At 42.1% G+C, this 15089-nt stretch overlaps 1 protein-coding gene across 4 annotated transcripts; it reads right to left on the minus strand.

Annotated features, from left to right (window-relative positions):
* Nucleotides 1–867: 867 nt before the first annotated feature.
* SCOC (short coiled-coil protein) lies at nucleotides 868–14738 on the minus strand. Of its 4 annotated transcripts, none has more exons than XM_071555714.1 (4): nucleotides 14553–14738; nucleotides 3820–3894; nucleotides 3638–3721; nucleotides 868–3108 (listed from the first exon to the last, which is right to left on the minus strand). In XM_071555714.1, exons 1-4 carry the CDS (start codon nucleotides 14614–14616, stop codon nucleotides 2966–2968), a joined length of 366 nt encoding a protein of 121 aa, XP_071411815.1. In that variant the 5' UTR covers nucleotides 14617–14738; the 3' UTR covers nucleotides 868–2965. The 4 variants fall into 4 exon arrangements, with proteins under 4 accessions (XP_071411815.1, XP_071411816.1, XP_071411817.1 ...); XM_071555715.1 differs by having other exon boundaries at nucleotides 3820–3891; nucleotides 14553–14736; XM_071555716.1 differs by lacking the exon at nucleotides 14553–14738 and adding an exon at nucleotides 4514–4602 and having other exon boundaries at nucleotides 3820–3891.
* Nucleotides 14739–15089: the final 351 nt, after the last annotated feature.

Raw genomic sequence — 15089 nt, forward strand, 5'->3', positions numbered from 1 at the left:
ACTTGGTCTAGTCTTCTGCTTTGGGGATTTGAGGCTCTAGATGTAGAAAACCAGGCAAAAGGGGAGTCCTGTCCACTGATCCTTGTAACATTGAGATCTCACCCACAGTTCCTGTGCATCATCCATTTCTGTCTGAGGTTTTTCAGGGAAAATACTTGATCTTGCTATCATGGCTGCTTGAAAGAGCTTTAAAATTAATGAGGCAATGATATTCAGTTCCAGGATGTCTTGCCATTAAAGCTGTCAATCATCTTTGAAACTCCACAGGATCAGACCCCCACAGCCTACATTCCCACCAGCTACATTGTGGCTTCATAAAAGAGGTCTTACTGAGGATGCAGGTAACCAGACTGAAGGTTTTCTACATGCAGGGAAGGCCGAGCAGGACTGAGGCCCTTCTATTTACTTAGAGCTGAAGCTACTTAGTTGGCATCCACATTCATGAAGGTATGATGAAGTAATAATTCTGGTTTCTAAGACAGAGCTCACTGTGTAAGAACAGGTAACATTTCCTGCGTTCTAACTTAGCTTGACGGTCTCCCACATGGAGAGGTTCCAGTTCTAGCTTTTTGACAACACTGGATGCAAGCTACCAATCCCTTTCCTGTAGCCAGAACAGAAAAGTATACAGAAATGTAAGATTCATGGCTAAGAGTAGCAAGTGAGTCAGAAACTGAAACCTTACTAAATAAAACTAGATTCATTAACTCAGGTTTAATCTCAATACTTGATGATTTCATCTAGTCTTTCACACAGTTCAGCTATGTAGAAACCATTAAGATGATGGGAAACCCTACTATTTTTCCACCTATTGGCTACAGATAGCTGTGAGAAGTTTTAGGGTTTACAAATGTTAAACCAAACTAATCAAGACAAATCAAAAGTTTTTATTTAGTGTAAAGTCAGAAATACAACATTTTTAAAATGTTCATAAGTTAAATGAAGGCCACAGTAGTGGGATGTAAAATCGCATAGAGATGAAATAACTACTATATACACACTCATTGATAAAATATCACTATCCAATCTACAATACAAACCCGTGATTTTAAGATTACTTTATACTGGGAAGTTGCTCAAGTCTAACAAGCGCATGCTCTGTTACCAGGTGAGCTCCTACAGTGCACATGGAGATGGGCAGTGATGTGGCTTTAAAGCTACAATGGCTGTAATGAGATGCAACCTTTAGAAGTCAAGTGCTTGGTGTGACTGTTCTTTGTTTAATGCTCCAACTCTGGACTAACCATGTGATCTACTCTACCTGTTAGCATTAGAGTTCCAGTACTGTGAGAGAGTAGTCCACAGAAGATTAAAAACGATTTTAGATGTTTACAAGGACCCCATGACACAAACAGGTATCATCCATTTGCGTCTGGGTGGGTACAACATTTTTCATCATTTGGTTTCTTGACCTAGAGTTGTAAACAGCCCTGGAGACTAAACTATTAGTGCTTTATTTGTAGTCTTCTGACTTTGCTGACACTCCAGTGAGTGCTGTAGAGCCATTTAAAAAGGGGAAAAATAGGAAACCTCACAAAGTCAGCTTACACTTGGGACACAGCTGTGCTTAGCTGCCAAGAAACTTGGGGTTTGAGAGGGATTTACTCTACTTTTCCATTGACTCATTCACAACTAGGTTGAAAGAGATCCTTGAACTAGTGGTTTCCTTTTAAAATGTCAAGTAAAATGGCTTCATTACTGAAGAGATACTCAGTTTTAGATAACATCCACAAATAAATCTGCACTGCTGCTGTATGTCAAGATGAAACATGCAACTAAGTACGGATAAAACTCACATCATTGTTTGTATTTCAGCTTCTTAATACTGATTATGCTGGACATGCTGCCTCCATGGGAAGTGCTCAGACCCACAATGTAGGCTGAGCTCCCTTGCAAAACCTGTTAACAGCCAAGCCAGTAAAAACAGCACCTTGACACCAGGCAGTGCTCAGAGCAGCACGGTTTTGAGAGGCAAAAGCCACCTTTGTTCCACTGCAGCCTTCTGCCTTATGTGGTTTTATGCAGTGCCTCAAGAGGCACTTCACAAGCTCAGGCTCTGGGGCAGGAAAACAGCTGCTCTGAGGCCTGAAGAAAGGACAAGTTTGGCACTTGGGGAGGAAAATAAAAGGTGGGAAGGAAAGAAGACTTCTCAGTTCTTCACTGCATGAGGAACACTGCTGACCTTCTGTTTCTGAAAACCTTATCACTCAGGTTTTTGCATAACTCTTCATCACACAACTGAAAAACTTCAGGAAAATCATACATTATGATGCTGTGCCTGATGATTCTTCAAAGAAATGGGAAAGTGGAAATGGTTTCAAGTGTACATATTACAACACTCCAATACTGCATCAGTTTGGTATTTCCCTGATTAAGTTGCTAACCCCTTGCTCCTCTTCCCCATACACTTCCCAAAAACCTTAAGTGTTTTTTCTGTATGCAAGCCTTGCAAACAATGTCATACTGTTACTACTTCACAGAAATGCTTGACTAGTTTATGGGTTCTTGTTTCAAGCTATGAACAGTGCTACACAGTAAGTAAATATATTTCAGGTGAAAAAAGTGATGCAATTAGTCTGCATATTTTTATCCAATAGGGCTCCCACACAATATTGTAACTTATTTGGCTAGTCAAGAACTCTACCCAAGACCTCAAAGAGTGCCAACAGACCTTTGTTTAACCTGACACAAACTGAACCCAATTTTTAACAAGATATGCTCATTTTTAAAACAAATATCAAAATTTAGTAATTAGCTACACTACATTTGCACATTGCTTAATCTTAATACACAAACTTATGTCTCCTGTCCATGATAATGCTCTTTAATTCTGTTTATCACCAAAGTTTATAATCTTTAAGTATCCAGTAAGCCACAAACTAAGGTATTTTAGCTCATGTAGCCTATGCCAGTTAAAACAAAAACAGACAGCAGCAATACAATGGCATCATCTGTGAGTCAACCCTTACTTCCTTTTGCTTTTTGTGTCAGTTGTTTGGAAAACACTAGACGCTGACATCAGATTTTCTATATACTGTCCAAGAACTTGGTTTTCTGATTTCAGTTTCAAGTTTTCTTCCTTAACAGCATCTACTCGTGCTGAGAGATCTGCGAAGTTGATATTATAAGAAAAATATTAGACACCATTGCATACAATAATGAGTATGTTCTACGGGCCTGTATCAGACTATTCACACCTTTAATGCAGGAAACTACCATAAGGTATTCTGTTAACATAATATAATAACATTCTGCTACTAAAGTTTTACCTAAACCCCATTTTTCCTGTATTATTTTGATAAACTTGTTAAACTTAGTCTGTTTCTATATTATTTTCTGGAATTTTTGAATTAAGCTATTGCTATGTGGAAACAGACTCAAAGCTGTGTATCAGCTAATAAGCAACAAATTAACTGTATCGCTCCTCCTACTTGATGTGTATAAAGAGAGTCGAGCAAACACAATCTCGCACAGAGGAAATAAAAAAATCAGTTCCAAGACCTTGCCTATGTACCTTCAGCTGCTTTAAGGGACATACTTCAGGACACTGTGCCTAAGGTAGGGCAGAGCAGTAAGCTTCTCTTCTTTTGCTTATTATTCTGTGCTTGTAAAAAATCTGACGTGTCGAGCTGCTAACCTTCAAGTGTGTGCTGCAGTTCCAAAACTTGATTAATAAGCCGTGTTTTCTCTTCTAGTTCCACCTGATTCTCAGCCTCAACAGCTGCAATAAATCATGAGAGTTTTAGCGCAAACTCTGTTAACAGTTAGAAATTATACTAAGCAGAACGAATAACAATGAAGAACATTAAGAACTTATACCATCCATGTCGGCATTCATCATTGTAGAATGGGCTCTTTCGGCTTTTGAAGAGCGTTTCCTTGAGAGATGCTCTGCTTGAAGGAAAAAAAAAAGAATGTGAAGGCAACTGTTAATGGAACTGCCTTTATATTTGGATTTTAGATGCATTTTTGTAATTAGCAGTGAAAGGCCTGCACTTAAGCCTCAGGCAGACGAACACTCTTTCCTTCTTTAATTATTTTTCCTAGGGCGTTATGTGGTACGTAACTATGGTTCTTCAAGTAACTATGCTCCTGTTTACAAAAATAACCGATCCGAATGACTCTATCGCATAAAATATCGCCATCCCAGTGATGTAATTGCTGCCTTCTCGGCACTGATGGTTTTGCAATTGGCTATTCCCGAACGCAGGAGCGACGGGCCCAGCTTTGTCCGCATCCTTCGCTGGTGCCCAGGCCCGCGGGACGGCCGTGCCAGCCCCACCATCCCCATGTTCCCCATGTTCCCCATGTCCCGGCCCCATCCCACCCCATCCCATCCCACCACTCCCGGCGCCGCGGGAGCCACTCGGGGCCCGGGGAGAGGCGGCATCGAAAGAGGCTGCCCCGAACGGCCACTCGCTCGCCCGCCCGCCCACCCCTCCATCCACCCTTCCATCCATCCATCCCTCCATCCCCCCTCCGCGCTCCCTCCCGGCCTCCCGCCGTTCCCGACCTGCCGCCGCCTCCCCGCGGGCTGCGCCCCAACCGGCCCCGCTCCGCGATCACACCGCGCCTGCGCCGCGTGGGGGCGGGCACGGGGCGGGGCGGGGCGGGATGCGGGAGGGGCGGGGCGGGCACGGGGCGGGACGCGGGTGAGGCGGGGCGGGATGCGGGAGGGGCGGGGCGGGATGCGGGTGAGGCGGAGCGGGATGCGGGTGAGGCGGAGCGGGATGCGGGAGGGGCGGGGCGGGCACGGGGCGGGATGCGGGAGGGGCGGGGTGGGATGCGGGAGGGGCGGGGCGGGCACGGGGCGGGATGCGGGTGAGGCGGGGCGGGATGCGGGAGGGGCCGCCTTCCCGGTAACGCCGGTGCCTGCTTTACGGATTGCCCGCGTCGTACCCAGCCCTTTCTCATTAGATCCCGCCAAGTTGCCGATAAGATAATGGAAGTAACTAGTAAGACCGCGCTTAAATTAAATTAAAGAAAGAATGTTTTCCGCTGCGGACACTGGAACAGGGTCCTGAAGCTGCGGATGCCTCGTCCCTGGTTGTGTTCAAAGACCAGGTGTATGGGGCTTTGAGCCGCGGGGTCTAGTGGAAGGTGTCCCTGCCCATGGCATGGAGGTTGGAATAAGATGCTCTTTAAGGCCCCTTCTGACACGAACCGCTCTGTGATTCTAAATTAATGTCAGCGGTTTTCTGATTAATTCGTACTGTGCTCACACACTGCCAGTGTTCAGAGCAGAGCGGCCAGTTGCTCTGCCTACTGTTCAGAAGAAATTAAGGAAAGGCCACTGTTCCCTGGGTTGTAACCCCTTAAGTTCCAGCTGAGGAAGGCAAAGCCTGAGAAAGGTCAGAGAAAACCGAGCATGTGTGTGGCTGCTGGTGACTCCTCAGTATGCGGAGCTCTGGGAGAGAGGAGCATCCCAGATGGAGTCCAGCAAGGTTTACCTGCACCAGTTCAGCGCCGTGTTCGCCTGGCCTGGCTGCTTCCAGCCTGGCAGATCAGCAAGCCTTTCACACAGCAGGGTCCAGATTAATTATGATTTCATAGAATCATAGAATCAATTGGGTTGGAAAAGACCTCCAAGATCATCAAGTCCAACCGTTGATCCAACTCCAGTCCATTTACCAAACCATGGCACTCAGTGCCATGTCCAATCTCAGTATAAAAACCTCCGGGGATGGGGAATCCACCACCTCTCTGGGCAGGCCATTCCAATGCCTGATTACTCTCTCTGGAAAGAATTTTTTTCTGATCTCCAACTTAAATTTCCCCTGTCAGAGTTTGAGCCCATGCCCCCTTGTCCTATTGCTGAGTGCCTGGGAGAAGAGACCAACTCCCACCTGGCTAGAACTTCCCTTCAGGGAGTTCTAGACAGTGCTGAGGTCACCTCTGAGCCTCCTCTTCTCCAGGCTAAACAACTCCAGCTCCCTCAGCCTCTCCCCACAGGACTTGTGCTCCAGTCCCTTCACCAGCCTTGTTGCTCTTCTCTGGACCCGCTCCAGCCCCTCAATATCTTTCCTGAACTGAGGGGCCCAGAACTGAACACAATAGTCAAGGTGTGGCCTCACCAATGCAGAGTACAGGGGAAGGATCACTTCCCTTGTCCTGCTGGCCATGCTATTCTTGATACAGGCCAGGATCCCACTGGTCTTCTTGGATCTCACAGCATTAGAGATCACATCACACAGGAGTAACCACAATGTTACTGTCATCTAATAGCTCAGTAGCTCCAAACCAACATTCCTGTGTCTTTGTTCTTTCCCTTGTTCCCTGCAGAAAATAACGTGCTGCAAAGGGTCCTCACAGCTGTCTGTGAGCCACAGTAAAGGAATGAAAAACATTCAGCACCCAAGCTAATTTTAGTGGCTTCACTGAAGCAATTGCACTCCATAACCTGTAGTATCTTTATAGATACTTTGTATTTTGAACTAAATGTTACATGAAATACATCCATATTGTGTCTGTAAATTGCAAGGATATATCTAGTTATAAATAAATAATTTGGTGCTGTGCAGATACTCGGGAAGAAAAAGGCATTTGGAAGTGAGCCCTCTACTGTATTTTTAAGTATACTTCAGAAAGTGTATTTCTAATATCCCCATCTTCTGGCTGCCTCCACAGTGTTAATAACTTTTTTTAACCTTACAATCAAATAGATTCAGATTAGATTGAATGCTATTCAGGTTATGAAAATGTATTGTAAGTAGTGTTCTTTGTCTATCTGTACTGGAAAATGAGTGGTTTCGGTTCCATTAGCTTGTATACTGAAAAGTATATCACCCTTATAAAGGGTGTTTTCAACACAGCAATCCTCCTTATTCCTTGCAAGCAGTCTTCTCTGGTGGTGACTGGGCTTTAAGAGCTTGCTAGTAACTCTTCTTAATTGCTGTTTTTAAAATGACAGGTGCTTCTCCCACTGTTTTGATCCTGCTTGCTGCACTGACTATGTGGCAAGCCTGACAATCAACAGGGTCTCATAATTCTTTCTAATGAGACAATCTCCAGCACTTTGATTAATGGGGGTAAAAATATGGCCAGAGTCTGCAGCTTTATACAGATGGATAAAGAGCTTGCTTATCTGGGGAGGAACTTGCTGTCTTTTATACTGTAAGAGTGGTAACAAAAGTACTGTGGGCTTATCTTGGGGAAATGCACCTCTCTGCTGTAGAAACTCTGCATTTCTTGCTGCATTATATTTGGAGATTATTGTCTAAACTGTTCCAAAATGAGTAAAGTAGGAAGATCCTTGATATTAAATTATGGGACTGAAAGGGCTCCTATGCTGTTGTAGCCAAAACAGAAGTAGTTTCAAAAGCTGTTTCCTTTTGGTATGTGTACTGTTGAGGGTTCATTCTGCTTTGAGTGCTTGTGGTTTCCGACTGTAGTGTTTTCTTTTGATTCTTAACTCTGGTTTTTGAGAATGAGCACCAGAATGAAACTGCTTTTCAGAAGTTAAGCTATGTGAGAAGTTTTTTGATTTTCTTTTGGAGAAAATTGTCTTTTTCTGAGCCTGCACTGTTAGCATTGCAAAGGGGCTATCAGCAGACAGATAGTGTTTTTAGACTGCAAAGGTCTATGTGTTACTGGGTTAGTGTTAAACACTTGCACAGAGGCTTCCTTTGGTTTGTACTGCAGTAAACTCTGATGTGCTGGGTCTCACCAACACATCTTCCTACTGTGAGTGCTTATCATGAATCCCTTTTCCCTGATATCTGAGCTTGTGCAGCTGGCATGTGCTCCTTGGCCCCAACACATAGAAACTGTTTTCTTTGTGACCTGGCTGTGTCCAAAATCCTTATCCTGGAAAGATTAATGTGCATTGCTCTTTTTCTTTCCCTGTCCTTCATCCCCTGCTTTCTGAGGGAAGTATATTTAAGTGCTGGGGCAGCAAGGAGCAACCTTATTGTGCACAGTCTGCACAGTCCAGTGACCATAACTGTTTGATTGATACTGCTGGGTGCAAATTCCACAGAGAGAATGCCTAGATCATCCTGTGTTCCCTTAAAAAGGTTTGCATTCCTAACCCTCCCTCTGCCTCTGATGCAAAGAAACTCTAGAATTCTAAATATCCAATGCATTACCAGTTTTAAACAAACACCAAACCTCACATACACAAAAAAGCCTCAAAACACAAACCAAAAAATACTCTAACCTAACAGAGCAGAGAAAAAAAAAGCCCACAGCTCAAAGTGTTCTTTTATGAAAAATCAGCCAAAACAACAGAAGCTTAATGTATCCTTACCTCACCTTACTTGCATTTAGTAATATATTATCAATTAAAATTTTTGTGCTCTTTAAATGTCAAGCTTTAGGCATTTAGAGTATATCCAAACCAATCAGATTCCTGTTATAATGCAGGATGTGTCCCAGGGAAGACACAGCTATACATATTACAACACCAAGTTGTGTGGTAGTGTTGATCTGCTGAAGGGCAAGAAGGCTCTTCAGGGGACCCTGGACAGCCTGGATAGATGGGCTGTGACCAAGAGTTCAACAAGGCCAAGTGTCAACTCCTACACTTCAGCCACAAAAACAACCCCATGCAGCACTCCAGGCTCAGGGAAGAGTGGCTAAACAGTGACACAGTGGAAAAGGACCTTGGGGTGCTGTTTGACAGCTGGCTGAACATGAGCCAACAGTGTGTGCCCAGGTGGCCAAGAAGGCCAATGGCATCCTGGTCTGTATCAGAAATAGTGTGACCAATGGGACCAGGGAAGTGGTTCTTCCCCTGTACTCAGCACTGGTGAAGCCACTCCTCAAGTACTGTGATCAGTTCTGGGCCCCTCACTTCAAGAAGGACATTATGATGCTGGAACATGTCCAGAGAAGGGCAATGAAGTGGTGAAGGATCTGGAATGCATGTCCTATGAGAAGGGGTTGAAGGAGCTGGGGTTGTTTTGCTAGGAGAAAAGGAGGCTCAGGGAAGATCTTATCACTCTCTACAACTACCTGAAAGGAAGTTGTAGCCAGGTGGGGGTTGGCCTCTTCTCCCAGGCAACTGGGGACAGAATGAAAGGACATAGGCTCAAGATGCACCACAGGAGGTTCAGGTTGGACATAAGGATGAATTTCTTCACAGAAAGGGTGATTACATACATATTGGAAGGGACTGCCCAGGGAGGGGATGGTGTCATCACCCCTGGGGGTGCTCAAGAAACAACTGGACGTGGCACTCAGTGCCATGGTCTGGTTGATGAGGTGGTGATCAGTAAAAGGCTGGACTTGATGGTCTCAGAGGTCTTTTCCAACCTGACTGATTCTGTGATATCTGCACAGTAACCGAATAGTACCTTGCATGTTTGGGATGTGCTTGGTGTCCCCTTTGGCCAATTCAAGCCCTCCTTTAACAGTCCTTGCTTTTACCAGCTTATAGTATTCTGTTCACTCTTCTGTTAGAAAGCATCATGTCTTTGTTCTGTAAGTTGTTAACATGGCAAGCCTTGTCTAGGGACCATTCCCAGGAGAACCTGAAACAATCCTTCTAAAGCCTGGCATGTGTTTGACAGGGATCTGGCAGCAGGTGCTTCACTATGGTTTCCCCACTGACTGGGAGGGGCAAAATTAATGAGGTAAATACTGATAACTGTGAGCAAACTGGTCATCTTTGCTGTGTGGCTGTTCATTTTGAGTCTTTGGAACATGCAGCATAAGGCTGAGAGATGGGGCTGAGAGACAATGTTCACAGAGCTTTTTTTTCCATTTTGTTTGCAAACTTACTGCTCTCTACTTTAGAAAGCATATACATTACTAAGAAAATTAAATAATATTCACAAATGCTAGAAATTGTTTTCTTCTGTGGAGCAGCATAACAATGGTCCAATAGCCACTGTGCAGTTTAAAAGAAGAAATAAGAGTGTTTTCTTTCTTACTGGAAAGATTTGAACTCTGCCCTAAGTTATATTCCACTGTTTGGTTTATTTTGAACTGTTTTTACATGTCACACTAGATTAGTTGCTTCAGGTGAGTGGATTTTCTCACTGAAGAACTATAAAGAGATCTTGTAACTTGTAGCACTGTGTCAGAGCTCCTGAAGCCAAAACTGACTTGAATGTAACTAAGATCAGGTGCTAATCCCTTTCTTTATTACAAATTTGTTTTATATTTTCTAAGACATTTGGTTAAAGCAGAGGAGGCATTCATAATATTGTCATTATATTAATTTTATAGGAACAACAAGTTTCACTTCACAAATGCAACTATCTGTACTTATGGCTACCCTGAGTTCCAGTTAGATTTTTCTAAAACTAGCTGATGTCACTGGAAAAAGGAATTATTATATTCAGTTACACATTTTTTGCTTAAAATGAAACTTTCTCTCTAGGATATAAAGCATCGTTAATAGTTTACCTGAATACATATATGGGTACAGTAACAAACAGGGGGAGAGGATTTTATTGCTCTGGATTCAAACTCTAAGTCACTGCTGCTAATGACAAACATTTTCTGACTTTTTATTTCTAAAACTCTGGTGTACATCTTGTCCTTTCCAAGGCACACAGTGCAAACCAGTAAGCTTTTGACTTCCTTTTTGGCAAAGTTACAGGCACCAGAGGTGCCTACATAAGCTGACTGATTACAGAGGTTTCACTGTTCCCCACTACAATAGAAACATATTCTTTTCTCTAACAGAGGAAGGCATTGTACATATTTCTGAGATGAGTTTGCTATTTCAACTGCACTGTTCAATCCTTTGGTTATTACCACAAAGAAAAAGACAAAAAGGAACACAAATGTCTTAATTCTTTTTCCCTGCAGTGCTAACTTGCAGGACCCTTTACATCAAATCTTAATAATTTTGTTTCTCTGCAGAAATAAGACTCTGAGATGGTGGAGTTTTTTCCATGTAATGTTGCTTTACACAAAAATTCTCTGCAATCTTGTTACTCTTTCCAAGTAACATCAAAGGGCCTTTCTAGTAGCCTTGTGCACATCCCTGTGCAAATTTACAGTTAGGGACTTGTGTCAAATGCAGAATTTGAGTGTTTCTTAGCTGGTGCTTTTTCCAACCAGATCAAATCACACAAAATAAGCAATGACTTTGGCTTACATAGTTCTAACTCTTGTCTGTGTCCTTAGTTACTGTGTGTGTTTGAGTTTTGCCTTGGGTCCTGAGTGATAATGGAACCTCATCAGATGACATAACCTGTGAGCACACAGCTGGGATAAAAAAAGTGCAGTTTCTTTAGGAAGTCTACAAAAACCCAAGATTTAGGAAGTGATATTTCTCCTTTATCCCTGGAGAGGCCTGCCTTCATAGAGCCACATATAGCTGTATAGTCTGCATATAGCTGCATCCCATCCTTTGCAAGATTGAGGCATGAGTGCAAATGTTCTCATCTCTACTGTGACTCCACAAAAATGCATTTTTAAATGGATTGAGGAACTGAACTCTTTGCAGCTTTAGGCTGTGAAGACCAACATATGTGACATAACAGTGTCCTGTTACGAATTCGATCCTCCTTGTAATCATCAGGTATAGGTTTGCCACCAGAATTTGTAGAAGGATATTTAGCAAGATTCCATAAGGCTTTGCTGGTAACTTAACAAGATGAAAAATTGTTTTGTCCTTCTATAAGTTAGGCCCAAACATTTTGGGGTTTGAATCTGCTTTTAAAAGGATGGGTTTACATGAGAATGTGGTCATTAGTGTTGGCTTTCAGTAAAGCATATTTTTAAAATGGGTGAGATAATTTCTAGGTACTTTACAATGAGGAAAGAGTGCCTTGATTCACTTATTCAATTGATCAGAAGTACAATAAAGAAATTTTTGCAGCTGTTAGACATCATCTCACAGTTTTGTTTTATGTTTGGTTTTAATTTCCTCTGTGCTTTTGTTTGGGTAGGTCACATTTTGAGGGAACTTTATCTAGTGCTATGAGTTTCTAAATTAAAAGGTATTTCTTTCATTAAAGGTGAAAATATTTTCACAAATGCTGTTAGCAAATGCTTTCCTTGATTTCCTGTACTGTTGATACTGCTATTAAAATACTTACTGAGAAGCTTTTGTCTTACTACAATTTTGTCTTTGTCCTGATTTACATGGAAGCATTTTATTTTCAATACCTGCACATTTAAAAAAATAGAGAAACATTGCTGTTTTGAAAGAGCAATACCTCTTAAATATTCATGCATTGCTCTTGGTTAATCAGACTTAGTAACCCCTGTTGCTTTGACACAATGGCCCTTCACTGTAGTAAGGAAACTTTGATAAGAAGGCTGTATTCTGATTGTGCTTCAGATTGTACATACATAGCATGTTGTTCTGCTTGTCTGTTTAGTATCTTTTCCAGTATGTTTTAAGAAATGAAGGGAAAACCTTATACAATAGCAAATGTCCTCAAGTTCATTAAAACCAGTGCAGCATCGTGAACTTTTAAATATTTGCTTATGGAACATTTGCATGTAAAACATTGTCATTCTCAGACGAAGTCCACTTATTATCTACATACTACAAGTTTAGTTTCTTATTCCTTGCTTGAACTTGCTGTTGTCCATGCTAAGGAATCTTGCTGTCTCTCTCACTATGTAGACTTCACCACTCTTCTGGAATTGAAGGTCTTCTCCAGCCTTACAGTTACAGCTAGAAGGTCCACTCTGCTTGTTAGCTTCAATGCCCTAGAGTTACTGTAATTAGTCTTAACTTCTGCTGGGAGAGATAAGGAAGACTGTTTCCGTCTCTTCCTGTTACAGGTTAGGAATTTCCTTATACCTTTCTAACCTCGAGGTGTTCCTGTTTGGCAGAAGAAATGGACCAGGGTTATAATGTTCACCATGAAACTTCCTATATTTACCCTCTGTGCCTTCAAGCTATAAGCTTGCCTGAAAATGTCACGTATTTTCAGTCATTCTGATTTTACTTCTACTTTCTGAGTGATTGGCCCCAACTCTTAACTACTACAGGAAAAGCTGTGATATCAGTAGCAGATCTTTAATAAAGAAGCCTTGTTTATGGTCCTTTGTGTTGTGAACATGAGCTTTCTCTGACCTTGGGTGTGTGACTGCAATCAAGAGCGTGGTACATTTGAAGGCTTCAGTTGCTGAGGTGCAGTAGAGTCCTATTTGCCCTGTTGCTGAGCAGCCACCTTTTATAGCAGTGACATCTTTCAGGGGCTGACTTAGGTACCCACTGTCAGCTGGTGCTTGAGTGAGAGAGTTTGTAACCTTGTGCCTCTGTTTCTCATGGGCATTAACATTTTCCAAGCTGCAGGGGTGCTGAGGTTAGAGCAGTAAAGGAGGCTAGTCGGTGTTTACCTTCTAAAGGAAGCAACCTGACTTCAGAAAGACTAAGCCAGCCATATGGCAAAAACACCCATCTCTGAGACAGGGCAGATTCAAACCCATCCAGTACTATGGAGTCATCCCTAACTCATCTACTTCTGGATGCTTTGCAAGGACTAGATTATTTCACCACTGAATGCTGCCCCTCATCTCTTGGTGATGCGTTACCAGCTGTGCAGCAAGTCAGGAAACAGTGTTTCATAGGATCCATTTCCTTCACTTTACTACACCCTGTTAGAGGAAAAGAGTAAGCTTCACTGTCAGGGGAAACCTTCATTATTGCACAGCTTGGACCAAGGTCTGCCAGATTGTCTCCTTGTGAATAGTTTGGGTCAAACCACATCTTGGTGTCGTTAGGCTGTATGTTGTACAAATGAAGTGCATTCAGACATCCAGCTCAGCACCATCGCACTAATATTGAATTGCTAGAAAATTATGTTCTAAAAGTAAGATCAATTTAATACTTTTTGTTTTTGTTTTTGTTTTGTTTTGTTTTTTTTTTAATGTAGGAGATAAATATAGCATGCACAATAACATTCCTTATGGAAAAAAAAGGGGGGGGGGGGAGGGAATAGGACTTGTATTATTCATAAATAAGCCCTCCTAGGTAGTGTAAATTAGCACAGCTCCATGTCAGCCATGCTGACATGATCAAGTTGATACTCTGGCCACACCTTTTTAAATAATTTATTATCAATTCATATTAACTTACTTCATTTTTCCAGTATGTAGAACTATCCTACTTCCCCTTCCAAGTAATTTTTATTCTGTAAGTTGAGGAGGAGAGTGGGGGAGGGGAAGGTAATCTTTGCTTTTGTAGTTTCTTTTAAAACAATTACATGCTTAATAACTGGAATTTAAATTATCATCTTATTTCCATTACCAATTAATTTGCATCACTTCTTGTGAGTTCTTACTAGAGTATGTCAAAGAGATAATTGTTCTGTATTCAGGAGGAAACACCAGCATTATCTGTATTTTATTTGATAGTAGTAACTACTGAGTTACTTTCCTGTGACGCTGTCCCTCTAAACAGTGAAAAGCTCCATGTCCTCAGGTGATGAATTTATATTACTATATGCTAATACATGAAAACCCTGAAAATCTCAATTCTTAACTAACTGCAAGGCTTATTCAACCACACAACTAAAAACGTTTACTTAAGGGCATTTGCTGATAATCAAGATCTACAAATTTGTGTGCTCAGAGTACTGTTATCAAGCCCATGGATTTTTGCATTTTATCAGTAAAGTATTGCAGTTTCTTACCTGAATCATCTGCCAAAGAAATGTTGGTGAAAGTACCATCCTCCTCATCAGAAGGTAACTCCATTTTGCTGCCTTTTTCCAAAGTTTTTGAGCTGTGTGTTAAGCATGGCAGTTGTCAGCCATTTCTGAGTGCACATGTGACTTCTCTGGTTAAATCTTTAATGAGTCCAACAGGCAGGTGTTACCGTGGACTGTTGGCAGCTGCACACGTCTTACTCTGTGTGGCGTCTCCTCTGAACCTTGAGCTCTTTTCCGGAAACTGTTAAGCTGGAAGGCTTCTGAATTCTAACCGCTTCGTCAGACATGCTGAGCAAACATTGTTATGTCAGGTTTCTTCTGTAAAAGAACTGTGTGTTCATCCTGACTGGCTTGCTGTTGTTCTTCTTTGTTTTCTGTATGACTCCGTATGGAGTTTTGTTGGAGAGGGTTTTGATAGAGAAAAGAGGGAAAGTTAAGTTAGTGTTCAAAAGATTTTGCTTAAAGTTCAAGACAATGCAATGGACAGATTTAGGAGCAATAAATTTAAAATACAATCTT

Source organism: Pithys albifrons, chromosome 5 (assembly GCF_047495875.1).
Source record: "Pithys albifrons albifrons isolate INPA30051 chromosome 5, PitAlb_v1, whole genome shotgun sequence".
Taxonomy (NCBI): Eukaryota; Metazoa; Chordata; class Aves; order Passeriformes; family Thamnophilidae; genus Pithys; species Pithys albifrons.